Below are 20,765 nucleotides of genomic sequence, written 5' to 3' on the forward strand. Positions count from 1 at the left end.
TGGAAGGCGAGGGGATCGCCTCCCTCCCCTCCCCGCGGCCGGCAGCCCCATCAGCGCTGCTGGGCTCGCAGTGACCCCCTGTGGCGACGCGGGCAATCGCCCGGCAAGCTGCGGGCAACCAGGCAGCTGCAAGGCAGGGCCCCCTCCCTGCCTCCCCAGGGGCACCTGGGGGTACAGCCAGGTTTTAAGTATTTGCTTTGCCCGTCAACTTCCGTAGGACTGTGTTTTCAGTCTGTCGTTTCTGTGCTTGCCGAATCAGAGAGATGATGTTTGCAGGATTTTCATAGAACCATAGAGTCGTTTTGATTGGAAGAGACCTTTCAGATCATCAAGTCCAACCGTACACCTAGCACTGCCAAGTTACTACTAAAGCACGTGCCTCAGCACTACCTCTACATGTCCTGTGAATACCTCCAGGGATGGCAACTCACCCTCTCCCCTGGGCAGCCTGTTCCTATGCTTGATAACCCTTTCGGTGTAAACTTTTTTCCAAATATCCAGTCTAAACCTCCCCTGGTGCAACTTGAGGCCATTTCCTCTTGTTCTATCACTTTTCACTTGGGAGGAGAGACTGACCCCCACCTCTCTACAACCTCCTTTCAGGTAGTTGTAGAGAGCGATAAGGTCTCCCCTCAGCCTCCTTATCTCCAGGCTAAACCACCCCAGTTCCCTCAGACGCTCCTCATAAGACTTGCTCTCCAGACCCTTCATGATCTTTGTTGCTGTTCTCTGGACCTGCTCCAGCACCTCAGTGTCTTTCCTGTAGTGAGAGGCCCAAAACTGAACACAGTATTCAAGGTGGGGCCTCACCAGTGCCAAGTACAGGTAGACGATCACTTCCCTAGTCCTGCTGGCCACACTAGTTCTGATACAAGCCAAGACTTTTGTTCTTTTCACCCAGTTTATTGTGGGAACAGAGTTCTCAACCTGCTGTGAGCTGTGGCCCTCGCTTTTCGCCCCTAAGGTCAGTCCCCTTCCCTGCATACTGCTCCCCTTTCCCCTGCTGGGCATACGGAAATGGGCAAAGTCACACAGCAGTGCAGCACCCACGCATACTGGGAGTGCTGGGCAGTGGGGCATGGAAACGGGCAGCACATCCCTCTCACCATCCCACAGCAGCCTGAAAGAATTCAGTTAAAAGGAAAAATTCTCCCACCTCATCCAGCTTACCTTATTTCTTTTTGGTACGTAGATTCTGAGGAAAGAGAAAGAAAGAAAAAAAAGAAAAGAAAAAAGTCTTTAAAATTCAGGAAAATAAAATGTGACCTACTAGAGAGCTCCTCTTAGAGGGTGCACTGTGTTCCAGCTACCACACGGGCATCTCTCCCCCCGTTTACAAAATTGTGTGACTTAGAACACTTACACAGAAAATTAGCCACACAGCACTGAAGGTATGCTTCAACAAAGAAAACAAAGAACCTCAGCATAGGAACTAAACGCCATTGAAAGTTAACATACTCCTGAAAAACACAACACCCTTGTAGTTAATGTGAATGGTTGACACTGACTACTTTGGAACCAATTTATAAGAGAAACAGCAAGGTGAAAGTAAGGAGCATCTTAACCAGGTCATGCTTAAGACCAGGATGTGTCTGCTCACACTTCAGCTTACAGGTCTTTACACAGCACCAGAGCTGACACAACTAGGAGATTTACATCTAATTGAAGATACTTTTTAACATATAGACCAATTCTGAAGGTCCACTCACCTTTTTTCTTTAGACAACAGCAGCGTACGACAACCGCAATAATAACAATCAGAAGAATAATACCAACAAGTGAAAGCACAGCTGCAAGTACAATAACCCACGTGTTTCCGCTGTCTTCACTGTAATCATTTTCTGTTAAATTAAATGGAGAAACATTGCATTATCAGAGCCTCAAAACATCCTTTTCAGAATACTTACCTTTTCTGTGAGAAGCTATTAACAGCTTGTTGATTATTTAACAAAGAGTCTGTGTTTTCCAAATGTATTTATGGATGGTGACCAAGAATTTAAAATGTTTCCAAATGCAAATTCTTTATTGCAATTGTACCTTCTCCCACAGTTTTCTTATGAAAAACACAGGGTTGCAATCTTCCAACCTAAACTTTATTTTGTAGCTATGCTGGGCCTCCCAAGGTCCTTTGGAGACATTTGGGGTTGGGGAGAGAGGTTAAGATTTGATTCAGATGTCTATTCTGCAGATATTAAGCGTCTTGCCTAGCTGCTCTTGTCAGCGGAGAGAAAATAGCTATTTTGGGTTACAATTCATTTGGCCAAATATGTATGTTTTTCTTTGCATAAGATGAACAGTTCTGAAGAAGTGTCCATTTTTCCCCACAGACCACAGCAAAAGTCTTAGGTGACTAGTACAGATGGAGACCTCTGGCCAGTAGATATGATTTTCTGATGAATCTCATCTTGAGATTTCTCTCACTGATTTCAGAAGGTGTTTGAATTTGATAGGGCATCTGTTATCTGTTTAAAGAGCAGCGAAGAGCAAAACCTGTAAAGAGTAGCACTGTCTGGGAATATGCAGCTAGTAAACCATCTTCATGACTGACTTTCTCACATTAACTTATTCCTTTGTCTTTGCTGCAATCTACAGGATTAAATGAGGTGATTTAAAGATAATTCAGTCTCTTGCTGAAATCGGTTGCTATGACCAAACAGTTTTCCTACAGAGCTCCCATGTGCACAGAATTTTAAAAATATCTCAGAATTCTTATGTAGCTGGATGCTCAAGAAAGATGTTAGTTCTGATTGCGACATTATCCTGCCCTTTGGTTTTCATCAAGTATTTCAGAAGCACCTCTAATTTGGCTACCCTTTGAAAAACAGCCCCAAAATAATTTTGGCAGTTGTTTAGAAACAAGCTTCCAATCCAAATATCAGGTGTGAAACACATCCAAACTTGACAAAACCCATTCTGTCACACTGGGTTTGTGATTGTCATTTTCTCATTAGAGGTCCCAGCTAATACCTGCGTGTCCACATTTAGCTGACAGCCTCCGGAAAAGGTACCGCAGCAATACAGGTGACTGGTAGCTGTGCAGTCTCAGGGCTATTCCCCTGATGTGTGAACCAGAGTACCTATGGCGGGGAATAAAGTAAATCCTTCTTGTCTACAACTTTGCCTGGGCATCTATTTGGGGTTTGGAGGTTTCAGACTCCAAAGATACAGGACCAGGGCCTCCTACAAAGCTTGCACCTCTGTTGGGAGTCTGCATTCTGCAAAGCTCAAGTCCTTATGATCAAGAAATTTGTTCCAGTCTTCTCTAATCCTAATGCTTAATCAGCATGTTTTGAATTTCTTCTGCCTATTAAAGAAAACAAGCACTCAGTAACCTGCAAACTAATAGTTAATTCTGTAAGCTGGATTCAGTTGTGATTATAATTAATTATAAGTTGTTCATAACATTTTTATCTAGAAGTACTTCAACAAATATCTATATTTTATTATATTTTGTTCCATAGAGCATGCCACAGGGATTTCAAGATGCCTAAAATATGAAATACAGCTATTTAGCTGTAAGGGAAAGCTTAACCTTGATGTGAAGGGAGGAGCTAAACACACCTGCACTGGTCCATACCTCCAGGCTGGCTGCCACACCAAGGTATTTCGCTCCATGTCAGGTTCAGGTTACATGCCAAAAGAGGATCTACTGAGTTGAAGTGAGAAGGACAGGATACAACACAGACACTCCCGGTACTTCAACATCGTAGTTTCTCACCAGTTTTGGAGGATCCAGAAAGAAACTGCAGCTGGGACCAGCAGGTATGAATGCAGGAGCTGCCAACTCCACATGCAAGTATGGGTGCAAGAGAGGGCCCTGAGGCATGAGGCCATTAAACGCCTTTTAGCCTCATTAGTAAATCCACACCAAGTTACATGAAGTGCTTAGCATGGACAAAGCTACTTCCTCATTCCATAGGGCCCATCCTCTGCTGCTATCCAGACCTGTGGCTCCTCCCAAAGCTGCCCAAAAATTTACTTGGGCTAAGTATCTGCAGAAAAGATTATTTTCCCTGTCATGTGCTGGTGACCAAGGAGAAATGAGAGACCAGAAAAAGCTGTACATCACTTCTTGGACACATTGGAGCTTTCTGGCTAACTTAAAAAGCAAAGGAGGATCAGGCTTATGGCCAATTCCCTACCTTCATCTTCTGCAGGTGAAAAGCCACGTGAAGTCAACACTGAAGCCAAAGAGACCTTGGGCCTAGCTAAGGGACTCTGCCATGGACTCCATTTCACAATAACAGCTCTGTGAATGCATCTGCTGGGACAACTCCATAGGAGTTCCCACATTTGGGACTCCGCCAAATACCACTGAGAGTGAGGTAACTCTGGAGGAGGAATGACTGACATAAAAATGCATCACCTTGTATGGAAAGGTCTAAGATTAAGACTAACCTAGAGATGCAGGAAAGTAGGACACTCATTGACCAGGAGATGGATGGCTGAAGAGGCCTCAGATTTTTGGTTGCAGTTCTTGTGAATAGACAGGTATTGCTCATGAAGAACACGGAGGAATTTGATTCCTCAAGCTTTTCAGTGAAGACTGAAATTGATATTACAGTAGTTTTGGGAAGGACTCCTTAGATGTAGTCATATTCCTTCCTGACAACAGCTAGCTAAGGCTGAGTCTGTACGTGAAAAGTCAGACAAGCTCCGAGTTTTCCAGTGTCATATATACATTACATATCTTCCTCTGTCATAAATGCCATGTCTTTATTTCATTCTAATAATTTAAAGACCTCATATTCTCATATCCTGAAAAATTTTGAGTGTCTGGCGCTCCACAATGATTTTTCCAAAGAGAAATGAATGATGGTCCTATACAATAACTAATTATACACTAATGGTGCTTCATGACATCTGTTTTTCTCTTCTTCTGATTTACAATGAGTAGCTATGGAAACTGAGGGTGGATACCTCAGTACTTCACAAATGAGTAGGCAGTGTAATTTCTTAATTTCCTCAGGATAGTTCCGTTTTGCTTAGTCAGTAATTAGGATCAATGTGACTACAAAAAAGTCCTATTAAGAATGGTGAAATGACCTTTTTCAACTGCATTACAAAGCAAGTACTTCTGAAAAAGGCTTTCTAATAATGACTCATACTTAAAATTAAAGGCACAATTACTCAACCTCCTCAGTTGTTTTACGTCGAAACTTCTATACCAAACTCCTCATCAATCCACTATAAGAATGTCTTTGTATGTGCTGTGTTCACCCATTACAGGAGAAGAATCAGTTGATCAAGAGAAGCTGTCAGCAAGATTGTAGAAGTTCACGATGCTCACCACATCATAAAAAGAAACATAGATTCAAGGCCCTACTCTGTGCAAAAGGCAGCCAGGGAAGCACTACAAAAACCTCCATATAATTTATGCATTTCCCATACCACAGGATAAGGCTAATAAAAGGGATGTCACTGTAGGGTTAACTGTGTCACCATGGGAGGCAGTGTACCTATACCCAGTAACCTCATCTCCCTGCCATGCAATTAGGGCTTCAAGTTCAGTTTGTCTTGAGACTCCTCTACCTGGCAGTTGAGACACTTGGCTAGTCCCAACAGACGGACGGTTTGGTATTGTCTCTCCCATCTGCATTAAACACTGCTGACCCACAGGGAGATAATTCCTCTTACTTGCTCTTATTGGATTATGGTTTGGAAAAGAAAAACATTTTTCATAGGCTTCTGTTGGATTGTGAGGCCGGTCTGTAGTGATAGTCCCACTTGCTTTGTTCCATGCTGGCAGCACAGACCAGATAAAAGCACCCTTTTCCTGATGAACCTCTTAGTATTGTGAATGTGTTAAATTACAGAATTTTATTTTCATAGGATGTTAGTGAGGCCAAAGATCAGCAGCATTGCAGAAAATGCTGACAACCTTAGTGAAAATATTTAGGGTTATCAAAGGTCTTGCTAACTGCTCTTGAGAGATTTGTCCAACATCCATGCTTGAATTAATGCAACCTTGAATTTCCTTAAATAAAAGGCAATAAAAAGTAACCAAATGCACTGTCCAAAGAATTCCATGTATGCTGCTGCAGGTCATTTTTTACCTTTCTTTTAAGATGTGAAAGAGACCACGGCAGGAAGAGGAAAGCAGGCCCAGCGGCTCTTTTATCTGAGTAAACTGTGGAATAAGGCCCATGAATATGCAGCTTCTCTTGATGACCTGATTCTTGTTCTGTAATGGCTGAACACACCACCAAAATGTTTTTCTTATAGCAGATTGGTGTCAGGTATACGGTATAGAAGTTCCTACATATAAATGGTACCATCTGCAATTAGGTACCAGCCTCAGTGCAGCCCTATACAGTTACCACTGTACTATAACAGCTCCATCATATCTGGTCACTGCTCATATGGAGAACTTTCTATTTGCACCTGAAGTGCTAGTACAGAATCTATTCTGGGTTGTGCGTGGAAACTGGGAGTAAAATCCAGGGTTGTTTTTTTCAAGACAATGTAAAAACTGGCATTGAATATTAAGGAGAACAATTTCACCTGAGGGTTTGGCTTTGAGTAAATGGGGTTTAACAAATTATGTTATCTTGGCAGGCATGGCCTAATCAAGAATATTTAAGATCTAAATTCATTAGATGTTTACTTGGCCAAGGAGCAAAGGCCAGTTTTCTTAGCAGTTTTCCACAGTAGGAGTCAGTGGCAGATGTACTGCTTCATTTGTCCTGCTCAGTCTTAAGTTGCACTTTGAGGTTCATTAGACTTGTACCAGTCCTCTCACATATGCGAATTTAACCCTACCCATGTATCAGGCTGTGACTACTTGGGTCTTAATTCTATCACCTTTGCACATCTCATAGCATTTCATTTGAAAACAAAAGACTTTTCAAAATAAAACAAACCAAAACAAAACAAAAAGCACAGTTCTGAGTATAGGCATTACAGTACAGGCACTACAGTATAGGCAAAGTACAACAAACATTTACTTACCGAAAGTAGAGTTGACAAAAATACAAGTTACAGTTGCATTCTGGGGGTTAGGGAGTGCTTCTATGTCAGCTAAACAGGTCAAAATCTCAGTGTCCGTCAGAGTCAAAGTTAGGATGCTCAGGGCATCATGGAGGCCATTAGATCCTTGACTTTGCTGAGTAACATACCTCGACTTATCAATGAAAGAGTCATTTGTCATCCAGGTAATGTCTGGAGCTGGAGCCCATCCCAAGGCTTCACAAACAATTTCAACTGTTTCATTCTCTTTTACTGTTAAGGTGCTATTTTTGATGGATAAAGATCCATTAACTGTAGGAGGGAAAAGATGTTTTGTTCCTTTAGAATATTTGGCTCCATTGCTTTCCTGCTGATAGTTTTAAATTTTATCTTGTTACCCAGAAATAGCTATACCTTGAGATATTAAGTCAAAACCAATCATTATTGACAGAGATATACCATATGCATGATATAAACATGCAGATATTGCAACTTCACAGACACATTGTCCAGTATCTCTAAAGCATTAGTCTCAGCTTTCAGTCCCTTTCCAATAAAAAGCAGGAAATCACACTTTTTAGCTACCCTGATATATTTCCAGCTGAAGAACAACATGAAATAACAGTGTTTCTCTCTAAGCTTTAAGTACGCTTGGGTTTTATCAGGAAAGGTTTACGGGTAGATGATGAGATGTTCTCATTGCATGAAGCACCTCTTTGACAAATGGCTAGTGTCTGGTGGTTAGATCTCGCTTTACTGGCTGTAGTCTGTCACTACCGAAGCTTCAGAGAGGAAGAAGAGGTCTCATCTACCCCTGCTTGATATGCAGGAACTTTTTGTTCCTTGGTATCTTGCAGCAGCAATCATATGAAGAGTATCACCTTGTGTCTCAAGGGCTTTCCTTCTAAACACCATTAAATCAAACTCAAATAAGCTGGGTACAGACTGATTCTTGAGTCAAAAAGCTGGAGGGAGATCTGCCCTAAAGACAGCAGAAGATCCATGTGCACACGTTTGCTTAGGGGTAATCCATACTGCTTCTAATCCAAAGATAATTTTTGACTGACTGCTGGTGGACATGATATAGCCTTCAGGCACTTTAATGCAATCCAGTAAAGAACAGGAAAAAACAAGGGCAATTATAACCTTTGTCAATGACACTCTGAATGTGACTCTGAAACCTGCTTTGACAGTAAAATTAAGGCAAGGAGGACAGGAGGCAGAAGATGGTAAATGAGAGCATATACTCCTTCACAGGGATAATTTGAGCAATTCATCAGAGGATTCCTTTAAGTGTAGTATAATAAAATAGCTTTCTACTGGTGGCTATACACACCTTGAACAGAAAGAAACGCAAAGCTGCTGATAGCTTGCTGGACGCTGCACTCAATTTTTCCAGAGTCACTCAGCTGGGTGTTGTGGATGATCAGCTCCGAGGTAAACCCGTTGCTACTTGTATAATTTTGAGAGGTGAAGCGGTCTAACGTTTCAAAAGCTCCTTGAGAACTGCTGACAGTGAGGACAGGATTTCCATTGGACAGCCAAATGAGAATTACCCATCCTTCTGACACAGTGCAGTTAAACCGAGCTTCTGAACCAGCAAGGACTGTCACATTAGTAGGGCCACTTATAACAGAGTAACAAAAGGCAAGACCTGGAAGGAAGAAAAAAACACAGTCTGTAAATACATATGCACCACCACCACCAAAGGCCTTTGACTTAATTATTGCTGTCAACAATTTAAGGCTAAAACACCACGCGTTCTGGTTGAAGTAGCATTATTCACTAGGAGCACTGGGGTGCTAAGCACCCAGATATTTATCAGCAAAGGCTGTTGATTCAGCTGAGCTGGCACTTCACCTCTGACAGTTGTCAGTACCTGATACTTTCAGGAAAAGATTCTTGTCTCATTTTCTATAATGCCTGTCAGTTAAAGATATGTATGGCGAATTGAAATTGCAACCGAGCAATGTTAATCTCACAGCAGTAAACAATGCTGCAATGTTATAATGGATCCCCAAGCCAATCGTTACAAACCCAAGAAGTACAGGTTTATACAGATTAAAAGATTTTAACCACTTCACAGATGGAGCTGTACAATCTACTCTTTCAGCTCCAGCTTAGAGTAAAAGGTTTTCTTTACAGATGCATTTGATTTTTGATCTCTCCTCCTCCCACTCCAAAATGAGCAAACTTTCTCTCTTCAGCAATTAACTAAAAAGCTGACTTATCATTTTGCTGAAAGAAAAAAGTTCCACTTTTAAATAGGAAAATACACGAGTTCTCTAGACTTTAAATAAATAAAGGACTATGTAACCGGTCCCTTTTCCATGTCTCAGATTGCCACTGATTTTTTGCAGCCCCAGCATACATCCTTCCATGCGCTTCCCCATTCATCTGTCTCTTCCCTTATTTCTCACACATACTTCACAAACATCCTTCCCCACCTTCTCAGGCTTTCTCTTAGCCAGAGCTCCTGTAATTCACTAGTTTTTCTTCTTAAAAGGTAGTATGAATTCTGGCTACTATTTGTCAGAACTGAAGCTCATTTCTAATGAAGGCATTCTGTTTTCCTTTCCTCCTCAAAAGACCCAGGGCCTCCCGTGGCCCTCAGAGGAATGAATGTGCAGCTGTTGCCCAAGCAGATGGTGGATCCCCTGCACGTGGGAAGGCAGAAGCACTTGCTTCTACCAAGCAGAAAATGAAGGAAGGATGAAGGCAGAGACCTTTTTTTCAAAGCAGCAGCTGTGACTTCAGTCACTGAAATAGCTAGGGGAAATGGGTTCAGTTTTGAAGGTGGGAAAATCTTAAAGTATTTCTCAGAGACAGAGCATCAGATACCCTTGTCTTCATGAGAAACAAATTTTCAAACGGTAAGAACAACCCAGATTATTTGGTTGATGTTTTAGGAAACAGCACTTGAGATAGCAGTGTTTTGTGAAATTAGGAACCTGCTTCTCTGGGTCTTTGCTCTTTGTGAATCCCTTTGGATTTTGGCTCAGTTCCCCAGGAACACTCCCCCAGGATGCTGTGCCCATGTGCAGTCGAGCAAAGGCAGAGGTACCGTCGATGCCTTTCAAGGCAGAGTAGCTGACCAAATGGCTATAGAGTAATTCAGGCTGGAAGTGACCTCAGGAGGTCTCCAATCCAGCCCCTCTGATAAAGCAGGATCAGTTCTGAGGTTGGACCTTGTTGGTCATGGCTTTATCCAGCCAGGGCTTGAAAACCTCCAAGGATGGAGACTGCACAGCTTCTCTGGGCAACACGCTCCACTGCTTGACTCTTCTCATGAGAAAAAAGCTTTTCCTTTCGTCCTCTGTGAACCTCTCTTGTTTCAACATATGCCTGTTGTCTCTTGTCCTCTTGCCATTCACCACTGTGAAGAGTCTGGATCCATGATCTTGACAACCTCCTTGCAGGTGCTGGCAGGCTGCCATTAGAGACCCTGATGCTGTCTCTTCTACAGGGTCAACAAGCCCTGTTCCATCAGCTACTCCTCACAGGGCACCTGCTCAAGCCCATTACCATCTTGGTGGCCCTCTACTGGACTTGCTCCAGTTTATCAATGTCTTTCCTCTATTGAGGTGCCCAAAATGGTACACTCACATAAAGCAGTCCCTTTACGAAGTCACTGCCACCCACAGACCTGCTGGTTGCAGGTGGAATGGAGGACGAGGGAGAGGACTGCCATTGCAGGCTCTACTGTCACTGAAGTTCATCTCAGGGGACTGTCCATGCTCTGTACACATTCCACCAGGCTCTTTCTTATGCCCAACAGCTGCTATTGTCTCTTCACCTGCCTCTAAGCTCAGGTCTGCTCCCTTTTTGCCTAGTGCTTACCTGCACCTTGCTGTGACAGAGTTGCACTTTGATGGAGGCACCGAAAAGTTTTGGTGACAAAGGACCTCAGGAAATCTCTAGCCCAACTTTGTGCTCCAAGCAGAGCTAACTTCACACTTAGGTCATTTGCACAGGACCTTCTCAAGTCAAATTTTTAATATCTCCACAGATGGAGATTTCACAAGGGCTCTGCAGACCAAGCAGTCCTGCCAGTGAGATCTACCTCACCACTGAGTTTTTCATCACTTGCTGGGAAACTTTCATGCTAAGGAAGCACCAGAACTGCCAGTGCTACCCCTAACAATTCAGGCAGTAGTCTGCATAATTACAGCAATTAAATGGTACAGCCCATAGCAGTCTAATTAAAACCCTGTGTCTGCAAATTTGGCCTGAGCATAAGTGATCAATTATTTTCCAGGAGAAAGAAACTCTGAAATGGCCATTACTCCCTTGCTAAGCGTATTCAGGACAATGAAGTGATTTTTACAGGTTTCATTCGACCCAGTTTTTGTATGTTTTATGTAGTTTATTCATTAATGGATTAATTACAAATTACTGAAAAAATCATTTTTCATTCAGTCAATAGCTGATGTGAGTAGGGGAGAATATACTGTATTGTTTCACACAAAAGAGATGTTTTATAGTTGTATAAATGGAACCAGAGCCCAATCTCAGTTACGGCATTGCAACCAGACCCTCAGTGAACGTGCCCAGGGCATAGGGTCTGTAATCTCATTGCTCCAATGTCAACATCATTTTCTAATTCCCAGCTCACATTTAATCCTAGGCTGTGTATATCTAACCAGGTTTGTGCCAAGAATTGTTCTTTAATATAAATAGCTCCTCTCTTTCCTTCCACCCTGCTGCACGGATTTACAGACAAGAGCCTTTTCATTCTTTGTTTTGCAGGATTATACAAACCTAGGTCTCCCTGGTTCTTTGTATGATTGACTCTGAGTTCTCTCATGTTTACAAAAACGTTTACAAAAATTTTCCACCTTCCTGGGTTATGTTACCTCTGCCATGCACCTCATTCTCCAAAGTATATCTGCGTGTGAGCAATAAAACATTAAATGGAAAGCAAACTTCACTTCCACTGATGGTTAATAAAGCCAGATAAGATACAGGAAAGCATATTTCTATTCCACTTAAATGGCTCATTTTTTCCAGTAGCATATATTCAAAGTTCTCTTCAGACTTGTAAAGGTGAACTGAAATTTTTTAAAACATGAAACAGCTTGAGGACGAAATCCGTAATCAAATCTATGTGCATACCGAAATACCTTGCTTTATAAATAGTTAAGCCAACAAAATGCCTAAAAGTCATTTCGCCTCATTTCTCTTTGTCACTTTCTGAATGTTAGGGATTGGCCACAGGTCTGTGGATGGCATTATTTACAGACCTGTGGGTTTTCTAATGAACATGCACCGAAGTGCATTCTAGTGAGACCATTTGTCATATAATATGGCCCCCTTCCCTGATAGTCAACATCCAGTTGTCATGATTTCTATTCATAGCTTATATTACCAGGGTTGAGATACTGTGCTAAGCTCAAATATGCCTTTGAATTAGCTGTTTTTTCTTGACTCATATTGTAGACACCCTTTGCAATTCTACTCCCTGTACCTCTATGGTGTCTATAACATGTTCATGTGCTGAATTTTTTTATTTTTACACTTCGTTTGAATTCTTCCGGACTTCTTGAAGTGGACACAAACAGCTACCATGATGATAGACACAGCCATGAACAAATTTCCTTAGAATTAACACCAAAATGCATTTAGTTGATCAGGAAACAGGAGGTGCAGTACTTATCCACATTGCTCCTCTTAATGCAAAGTGATCTCTGTGCATTTGTAACTTATTCCTATGCCTGTGCAAACACTTTACTGTCTTTAAGAGCCAAGGTTTTCCATGGCTCTGAATAAATGATTTGACTTTCAGTACACTGCTAGTTGTTAATTAATCATTTGCTATGAGATCATGTCTGTGAGTTCCATTATAGTCTTGAAATTTATCCCTAAACATAAATAATCAGTGATCGTCAACTTTAAAAATACATGGCTAATATTGGTTTTGTTTTCTTCAGACAATCAGGACAGTATAGTCAGGCAGATATGAGTTATTCCTTCATTTATCTAATATAATAATTTTTTATCAGTCTATAGGTAATGGTAGGATCTACATCTTCTCCCACCAACCATATCTGCTGGAGCAATAGGCAGTCTTTCACTGACTTCTGTGAGCTAGGGAGCAGGTCCATAAGCTCTGTATGGGGATCCTAGGGATAGCAAGAGGACTGAGGAGTGGGACATATCTCAACCTTGCCTCCATCTAGATCTCAGTAAAGCCCCAGCACAACCGAAAAAGGAGCTTCATGAGCCTCTCCACCTGCTGCCAAAACATTTTCGGTGGTTTTAACTTTGCCTCTTTATCTTTTTGCTTTTATTTTTTATCCTACAATAGCACATGAAGTCCTGAACTAACAGTGTGTTCCATTGTTCAACCCATGTACAAACACTGATAAAGTAACTTGTGTAAGGTCAAAGAGGACATTCATGACACAAATGGGATCTAAACCCAGTTACCAGTGCTTTAAGCCAGTGCTCTAAGTCCTTTTGCTGGGCCTTGATTCTTGCGCTAAGGAGAAATTTAGTGCTAGTTCGATTTACATACTGCTTAAAAAATACCTTGCAGATGGTTGCTTTTAGACAAATTAAGGCCTCAGGCTAGATTGCCATTGCACTTTACAGGAATTACGTGTTCATCTCTTAACAGCTGTTTTAACATCTGCTTCCTCACACACAACCAATAAGATATCCCACCCAGGCAAATATCATCTTTGCAATAGGGAAACGCTGGGCTGTCTTCATGATATTGCATTACCCCTTGACTTCTGAAGAACAAAGCTGAGTTAGGACACCTTCTTTAAGGCATATCACTATATGTTTATAAAGCAGTCACCAGTGGAAAAAGGTAGCTTAAACTGATAAGCATTTATGGTATTTCAGTCACTCAGTCCTTCCCAACAGCAAGCAGAGTGCACACCAACAACTTTATGAGCTGTTTATTCCCTCCTCTGTCACACAAATTCACTGTCACATCACTGGGGGTTTTGAAGAAACAAAAATGCATCTCATTCCCTGGATAACGCCTGCACTGAGGGAGCCTCATTTGCCAAAGGACCGCCCTGACCCTTCATCAACAATGGTTTTCTTCCCCATTTGAACTAACTCTGGAGAACCACTTCTTCATGCTGAAGGTTTCAGCAACAAGGACATTGAGACGTAGTTACATTCTTTTCCCTCCCTCCTCTCCTCTAATGAATCTGTCTTTCCTCTTTTATAAGTGACCTATTTGGATGCAGTGCAGTGAAGGATAGGATGGACTTATCCTTTTTCCATAATGATTCCTTTTTTTTCAGACTCATTATCGCATTTCAAAATAATCTCCCCCTCTATACCCGTATCATCCTTCCATAAACCCTGCCTTTCATCCTTTTTTTGCATCTAGTCTGTCTTCCTCCCTTCCTTCTCTGCTATTTCTGTTTGAATTTCTACATTTTTTTCTTTCCAGTCTATTATAAATTCCTTTTTCTTTTCACTTTCTTTAGTCTCTTGCTCATCCCACCTTGTCTTCTGCCTTCATTGCCTCCTCCCTGGCCAGCAGCAGCTCTGCTTTGGATTTGGTAAGATTTTTCTTCATCACGTCTCAAGTTTATTTCAAAAACCAACAGGCCTGCAGCTGAGCTTTTTGAAAACCAAAATAGGTTAGAGCTTGTCAAAGCCTGCAGAGAAGGACTAGCTTGTTTGCTTATGTTAACAAGACTCTCTAAATTCTTATAAGAATGTTTCTGTTAAGTAATACCAGTCTACTGCTACTCAGCAACGCATATATCCACCCACCTGCACAAAAACCTCTCCACAGCCCCCAAGTGTGTCTTCCCATCTCTTCTCTTACTTACTGTTTGACAGCTGTCCCTGGCAGCCTCTCCTGGCTCTGCTGCTGGACTACTCCTCCTCTCCTCCTGCACTCTCTCTTGTGTCCAGCGGTGAGGGTCGCCAGGCTGGGAGCATCACAGCACCACAGTATCCCGGCAGCAGGGTGGGACCCTGCACTGCCTGTCGGCTATCTCTGCCAAAGGGCACTCCATGCCTGCCCAGGGGGATGTTCAAACCGGCTGTGCCATGCAGACATCTCAGCAGCCTAGCCACACTGCCCCAGTCCTTGCGACTCCTGACATCCCGAGAGCAGCAATACTTCTTTCAAGAGCAACACTTGTCTCTCTGCATACACTTCTTTCTCTCTGCTTTGGGGTGTGCTCCTGCGACTGCACCGCAGGGTGTGGGCAATGCCTGCTACCCCAGTACGGCTTGCAGGTGGGGTGGTGAAACACCCATTGCAGGCATGCTTGACTAAAAGCATTAGCGAAGGGCAATAGAAATGCTCTAAAACACGTAGCACTCTGCTCTGGAGGCTTAGAAAGACAGTGCAAGAAACAGAGAAAAAAAAAAAAAGAGATTGAGGGTTCCTTATAACTTTTCTGTGTCCAAAAATAAGAGATCTAGGAACTTCCTGAGCCAACGATTGCATCTGCACCTATGGATCTACCCTCCATGATATTTGTTTCTAGCATTTTTCAGACTATTTATAATTTGGTATCCCCCATACCTAGTGACCATGAGGTTTACTGTTTAATTAGATACTGTGAGGAAAAGTACATTCTTTGGTTTGCCTTAAATCTTCTTTCTGATAGTCTTACTAGTTGCCGCTAGTTCTTTTTGTTATGAGAAATTGTGAATAACCATTTTACCATTCACCTCCATACAATTAATCATTTTAATAATTTTTTCACTATTTCTTTTTCACAAAGAGAAAAATATCTCAGTGTAATGAAGGCTTCCTCATACCTTTGATCACCTTTATCACACTTTATACCTTTCTCGGACCTAATATGTCTTTTCTTAAAATGGAAGGGCTGATAAAACATCCAATATTCAAGATACAAGCTTTCTGCAGATTTATATAATGCCAGGTTTCGTTGTATTTCCCTTGCTGAAGACACTAAGTGGTGAAATTTTCTCTCTTTTTCAGCAATTTATTCTCTTTCCAAGATAACTCTTTTCCCCCACTAGACATCAGTTAAGTGATGCTTTGCATTGAATGTTTTCTGCTCCTTTATTACTTACTCACTTGGCATCGTGACATTTTCTGGCAAATCTTCCTAGTCTCTTTTTGGATTCGGCTGCCCTAAGTAATTCTGCACCACCTGCAAAGTCTGCCACCTCACAGTTCACTCCTCTTCACCAGGTTGTTTAAGAGCTTGTTGAATACCACACATCCCTGTGCAACTCCACTGGAACACCATTCTGCTCAGAAAACTCAGTGTTTATTCCTGCATTGTGTTTCCTTTCACCAGTTATTAAACCATGACAATACCTGCCCTCTCATCCCACTGCAGTTCCCTCTTTTCAGAGCCTGTTAAAACCCCAGCTAGACTATAATAAAAAAAATCAGCCCTGTCTCTGTTACCCAACTAATCACTTTATATGCACATTTTCTTTAAAACTCTGCCACCAAGATACCTTTTATCTGAATTCACTTTGAATCTCAGGCATGTGAAATGTAAATTGGAGGTAAACTAGCAAAATGATAATTCGCACATATTTCTGGAAGCAAAATCAGCTGCCGATATTGAGTCGTCTACAGATGCCCCCTCAAAAACAGTCCCAAACAGACAGGAAGAAGATGAGCACAATGAGAGAGAGGAATAAGGGGGACATCCCTGCTCACTGGAAGGGAGACAGGGCAGCCTCCCCATCTCCTCCCCACCACATCCACTGCTCACTCCTGCATACTGAAGCCCACTCTAAGCCATCAGATCATTCAGGCTTGAAATGCAAACTTAACCATTTCTAACAGTTTAAATAATCCCCCTCTGTGACAGACTGTTCAATCTGATAACACCAGTAACTGCCATTTACTGGGCTTTAAAATTAGTTTGCAAATTTTGGCCACAGTGGCTCATTTCGTGGATTATTAATGTGTCCTACCTGGTAGCGAGGCAGTTAAGATGAGAGGAAGTAAAACGAATTTCCAGAACCTCTCCATTGGAGCATTCTCTCCTGGTCCCTAAGGCAGAAAGCCACCAGCGGTCACTGCATACTTCAAGGTGAAGGACAGAACTTATCAAGAAACTCAGTAATGAGCTGCTGCTTTGCGTCCTGTGATAAAATGTGACTTCATGTGACCTGTATTACCAACAAGGGGAGAAGATTAAATGAGGGAGGGTTTGGAAGGAGAACAGTATCTTTTCTCAAAACAACTGCTTCAAAAGAAGTAGAGAAGCTTTCTTTCACAGAGAAACCTCCCTCTACGGACCTTGCATCTTTTGAACCCTTAGTCCCTCCTGGTTATTACAACACTACCACTTCAGGATTGACTGTGTCAGGGGAGCTGCATCTGCATCATTAAAGTTAATCATGAGCAGCTGGGAAAAATAACTCTCTAAGCTGCCCGCAATTGCATGTGTATTGTGGGTGAGCCATCCATGCCGCCGCCGGCATCCTGGCAGACTAATGAATCCTGTGCTCCATCACTTACTGTCATGCAGGGCAACTGCGCGGGGCGCCATCTGCTCCCCTGGGGTCAGAGAGGCCCAGACCTCCATTCAGAGGGGTTGTTTACCCCTCCTCGGGAAGCCGGTGCCTCCTGCGCCAGGCAGTCTTCAGGAGAGGAAGTGGGAATATAGCCCAATGTGTCAGTATACCCAAAAAGTTTGTTTTGATGTTTTTCTATGTGCTTTACTCCAAAACTAACATTGCTATTCATATATTCTTCAGGGAGAGCCTGGTACCATCATTGCTATGGCAGTCCCATCAGGACCTTGCCACACAGGGGCCACCCCAGCCAGGAGGAACGGCTCCTGCCACCTTGTGCTCTCCATCCCACCTGCCTTCAGGCAAGGATGAGAAATACCAGATCTCCTCCCTGGTCCCCAGACTGAGCTCTCAGAAAGGCTGCTAGTGCAAAGAAGGTCCCCAGAATTATTTCTCGGAACCCAAGAGTGCCTTTTACACCCCAAAATAAAACACCACCAGCTCTCCACCATGGTCGGAGATAAGATACAAAGCTTGGGTGGCAGCCGTCACCTTACTGCTGCATTCTCTGCTTTTACAGGGTTTATGATTCACTTGTCTGATATTATTCTCCTCCCCCTCAAAATATGTGGGAGAGAGTTTGACTATGCTGCTTGGTTTACAAACTTCTCAGCTGGGAAACTAAGCTTGCCTTTATGAAAGGGACATGGGCCAGAGGATGTGGTTTTGTGGTCAGACCAAATTTGTAGTCAGGTAAGTGTTTTTGATTTCAGGGGTGTTCTTTGTGGCAGCTCTGTGCAATGCATAAATATCAATATCACCACAGAGACACTCTGAGTTTCCTGTAACAACCATACTTTTTTTAACTGCCCTTTCACTGAAACCAAAACCACACCAAGGCACAAAACACAAAAGCCCTGGCCCAGCTGTTTTGCTGCCCTTAAGCAAGCAGTTCATTTTTCAGTTTTGTGCAAAGACCTTGCATTGATTCCCAGCAGGGCTTTTGTGAGAGCAGCGGTGGTGGGATGGCACAGGGGTGGATGGCAGTGCCCCTCACGAAGTGCCCATGTAGGACGAATGTGCCCAGACCTCCCCTGCCCGCTGCACTGCTGCCACCAACAAAAACCGTTTTTGCTATCTTTCCAAACATGTGCAGATCGAGCTACACCAGAGCTCTGTTCACTGCTCAGTGCTTTAAGCAGGGGGTTTCACTGAGTTTATGGCAGCAGTTGTGACTTGACCGGCTCAGCTCGGCCAGCAGCTCGGTCCGCATTTTCCTATTTTGCAAGTTTTCGGTTTACCTTGCGAACATAAGGGATGGCCCTGTCAGCTAATAAACATTTTAAGCCAAACCTGTGGGCTGATTCTTTCACCTGCTTGTTGGGTGGGGGGATAGTTTGTAGGCTGGTTTGGGTTTTGCCCAGTGCATTTTGAAAGGTTTTGGTTTTTTCTGACTTCCACGTTTGGTGTGCGGAGGAGTCCTCAGCGGGCAGCTGGGGCGGGTGGGTCAGCTGCTCGGGTGGGTCACTCTGAGCAGTGGGGCTCGGAGGGACCTCTCCTTGCTCTGCTACTGTGGTAGCTCTCAGCACGTACACAAACCAGTCAGTAGTTTTTAAGAGTTAGTATTATCTGTCACATGAAGTGAAACAGCCCAAGTAAAGCACCAGAAAATAAATCCAAACACGAGGGCCGTGTCCTTTTCCAGGAAGCTGCGGTCCCAGGCAGGAGCTGCAGGACTGGAGAGGACCCTGCCAGCGCGGGCAGCAGCCCTCATACCTCCCCTTACAAATCCGGCTGCACCAACACAAGCTAGGCTGAGCCAAGTTTTATGGAGAAGAATAAACTTGCTAAAGTCTTATGCCCAAATTGAGGCCAAAATCAGTAAGCAGCTTGGGGTCAAGTAAAGCGAGAAGGGAAAGAAAGGGATCTATAACGTTTTGTTTTGCTTCATTTCAAAAGGGACTTTCAAAAGGGACAGGAAATATTACCCGATCCCCAGATGAAACAGGATATTTTGGCCAATGATGAATTAAATACCCGGGGTTTGGCCTGAGCTGCCTTCCACCTTTTCCACGGGTGCTCGGGCACCTGGCAAGGCCAGCGCTGCTGTGCTGGGGCACACACTGCACACCGGCTTGTGGCCCCGCTCTGAGCCCACTCCTTCCCGCCTCCACGCCAGAGGCGAGGGGATAATATCAATAATATCACCCGAAAGAAGCAACAACCAGAGCTGGCACGGCATGGCAAGGGGCTCTGATGCTTTGGGGACCCTGCACTGCAGGGGATGCCTGCCCCGAGAGCCGGGGTGTGCTGTGGGAGAGGGGGGCTGCGAAATGCCCCTGCTCGCCCCACTGCCACCGGCCAGCCTGGGGCTGGCTTCCTCGCTGTGGCAGGAGCAGGAGAGAGGGTTAAATTATCTTTCAGCCTCCAGCTCCGTCTGCCGGGAAGCGAATAATGGCTGCAGAGGGGTTACCTGGTTGGCTTCCCCAGCTGCCAAGAGGGTGTCTCCGACTGCTTTCCCTTCCACGACGTCCTGAGGGATGCAAGAGGAGGCCGGTGGCGTTCAAAGCCAGGAGCCTCGGGCAAGCCCTCACCTCCTTGCCCTGGGGAAACCTCCCTCAGGCCACGAAGCAGCTGCCTGAGGTGCCTCCGGGAAGGAACGCCGACCTCCGGCCGCCCCTCAGCCGCCGGGCCCCGGGGCAGGCGCCTGCCCTGACATTCGTCCCCGTCGATATGGTGAGGTAAGGATTGCCTCTCCCCTTCCCCCCGCCCAAACACGCCCGTCACTGTGTTAATATTTAACCGGTCCTGCAGGAGGAAGCAAGGCACAGACAATAACACACAGACACGGGAGCAAACTCCACGCTGCTGTGCCGACCCGAAAAGCTGGATGGGTGCCGCCGCCTGATGCCTCGGCAGAGGACAGCCATGACGCGCCGTGGGGCACAGAGGGAGGGCTGGATTTATTTTCCCCGGTTTATAGCCGGGCGGGTGAGTGCACTGGTGCCCTGCAACATGGCAGAGAGCAGAAGGGCCTGCCTGCGGGCTCCGTGCTGGCTGTGCCCCCACCCATGGAGGCTGTCACCCACGGCTGGGAGTGATGGGGTCCATCAGCAGCCCCCGACAGGGCGAGGGACTGAGCCAGGGCCGGCGAACGTCCAGGGGGTCCAGTCAGGAGCTGAAGGAGACGGTGCCGTGGACAGGACTGGAGAGAAAGACAAGACAAGGCACCAAGGGGCCCATCCAGGGCACAGGGCCAGACCCAGGGATGGGGCAGGCTGCGGCACCACCGGGGCAGGGGCTGATAGCCCCAGGGGGCTGACATGGTGCCCTGGGCTGTGGGCAGGGTAGGGGAACCCCAGGGGCATAAAGTGGGA

At 44.4% G+C, this 20,765-nt stretch overlaps 1 protein-coding gene across 2 annotated transcripts in view; it reads right to left on the reverse strand.

Annotated features, from left to right (window-relative positions):
• Positions 1-20,117, reverse strand: part of IGSF5 (immunoglobulin superfamily member 5) — a 34,678-nt gene extending 14,561 nt beyond the window's left edge. Inside the window, exons 1-6 of one of the 2 annotated variants that reach the window (XM_063355446.1) lie at positions 19,983-20,117; positions 16,843-17,040; positions 8,285-8,602; positions 6,952-7,260; positions 1,710-1,841; positions 1,171-1,195 (exon numbers count right to left, since the gene is read on the reverse strand). In XM_063355446.1, the coding sequence (XP_063211516.1) occupies positions 1,171-1,195; positions 1,710-1,841; positions 6,952-7,260; positions 8,285-8,602; positions 16,843-16,900 (842 nt within the window). In that variant the 5' untranslated portion in view covers positions 16,901-17,040; positions 19,983-20,117. Of the gene's footprint in view, positions 1-1,170; positions 1,196-1,709; positions 1,842-6,951; positions 7,261-8,284; positions 8,603-16,842; positions 17,041-19,861 lie in introns of both variants that reach the window. The other variant, XM_063355367.1, reaches the window with a different exon arrangement.
• Positions 20,118-20,765: the final 648 nt, after the last annotated feature.

Source organism: Chroicocephalus ridibundus, chromosome 1 (assembly GCF_963924245.1).
Source record: "Chroicocephalus ridibundus chromosome 1, bChrRid1.1, whole genome shotgun sequence".
Lineage (NCBI taxonomy): Eukaryota > Metazoa > Chordata > Aves > Charadriiformes > Laridae > Chroicocephalus > Chroicocephalus ridibundus.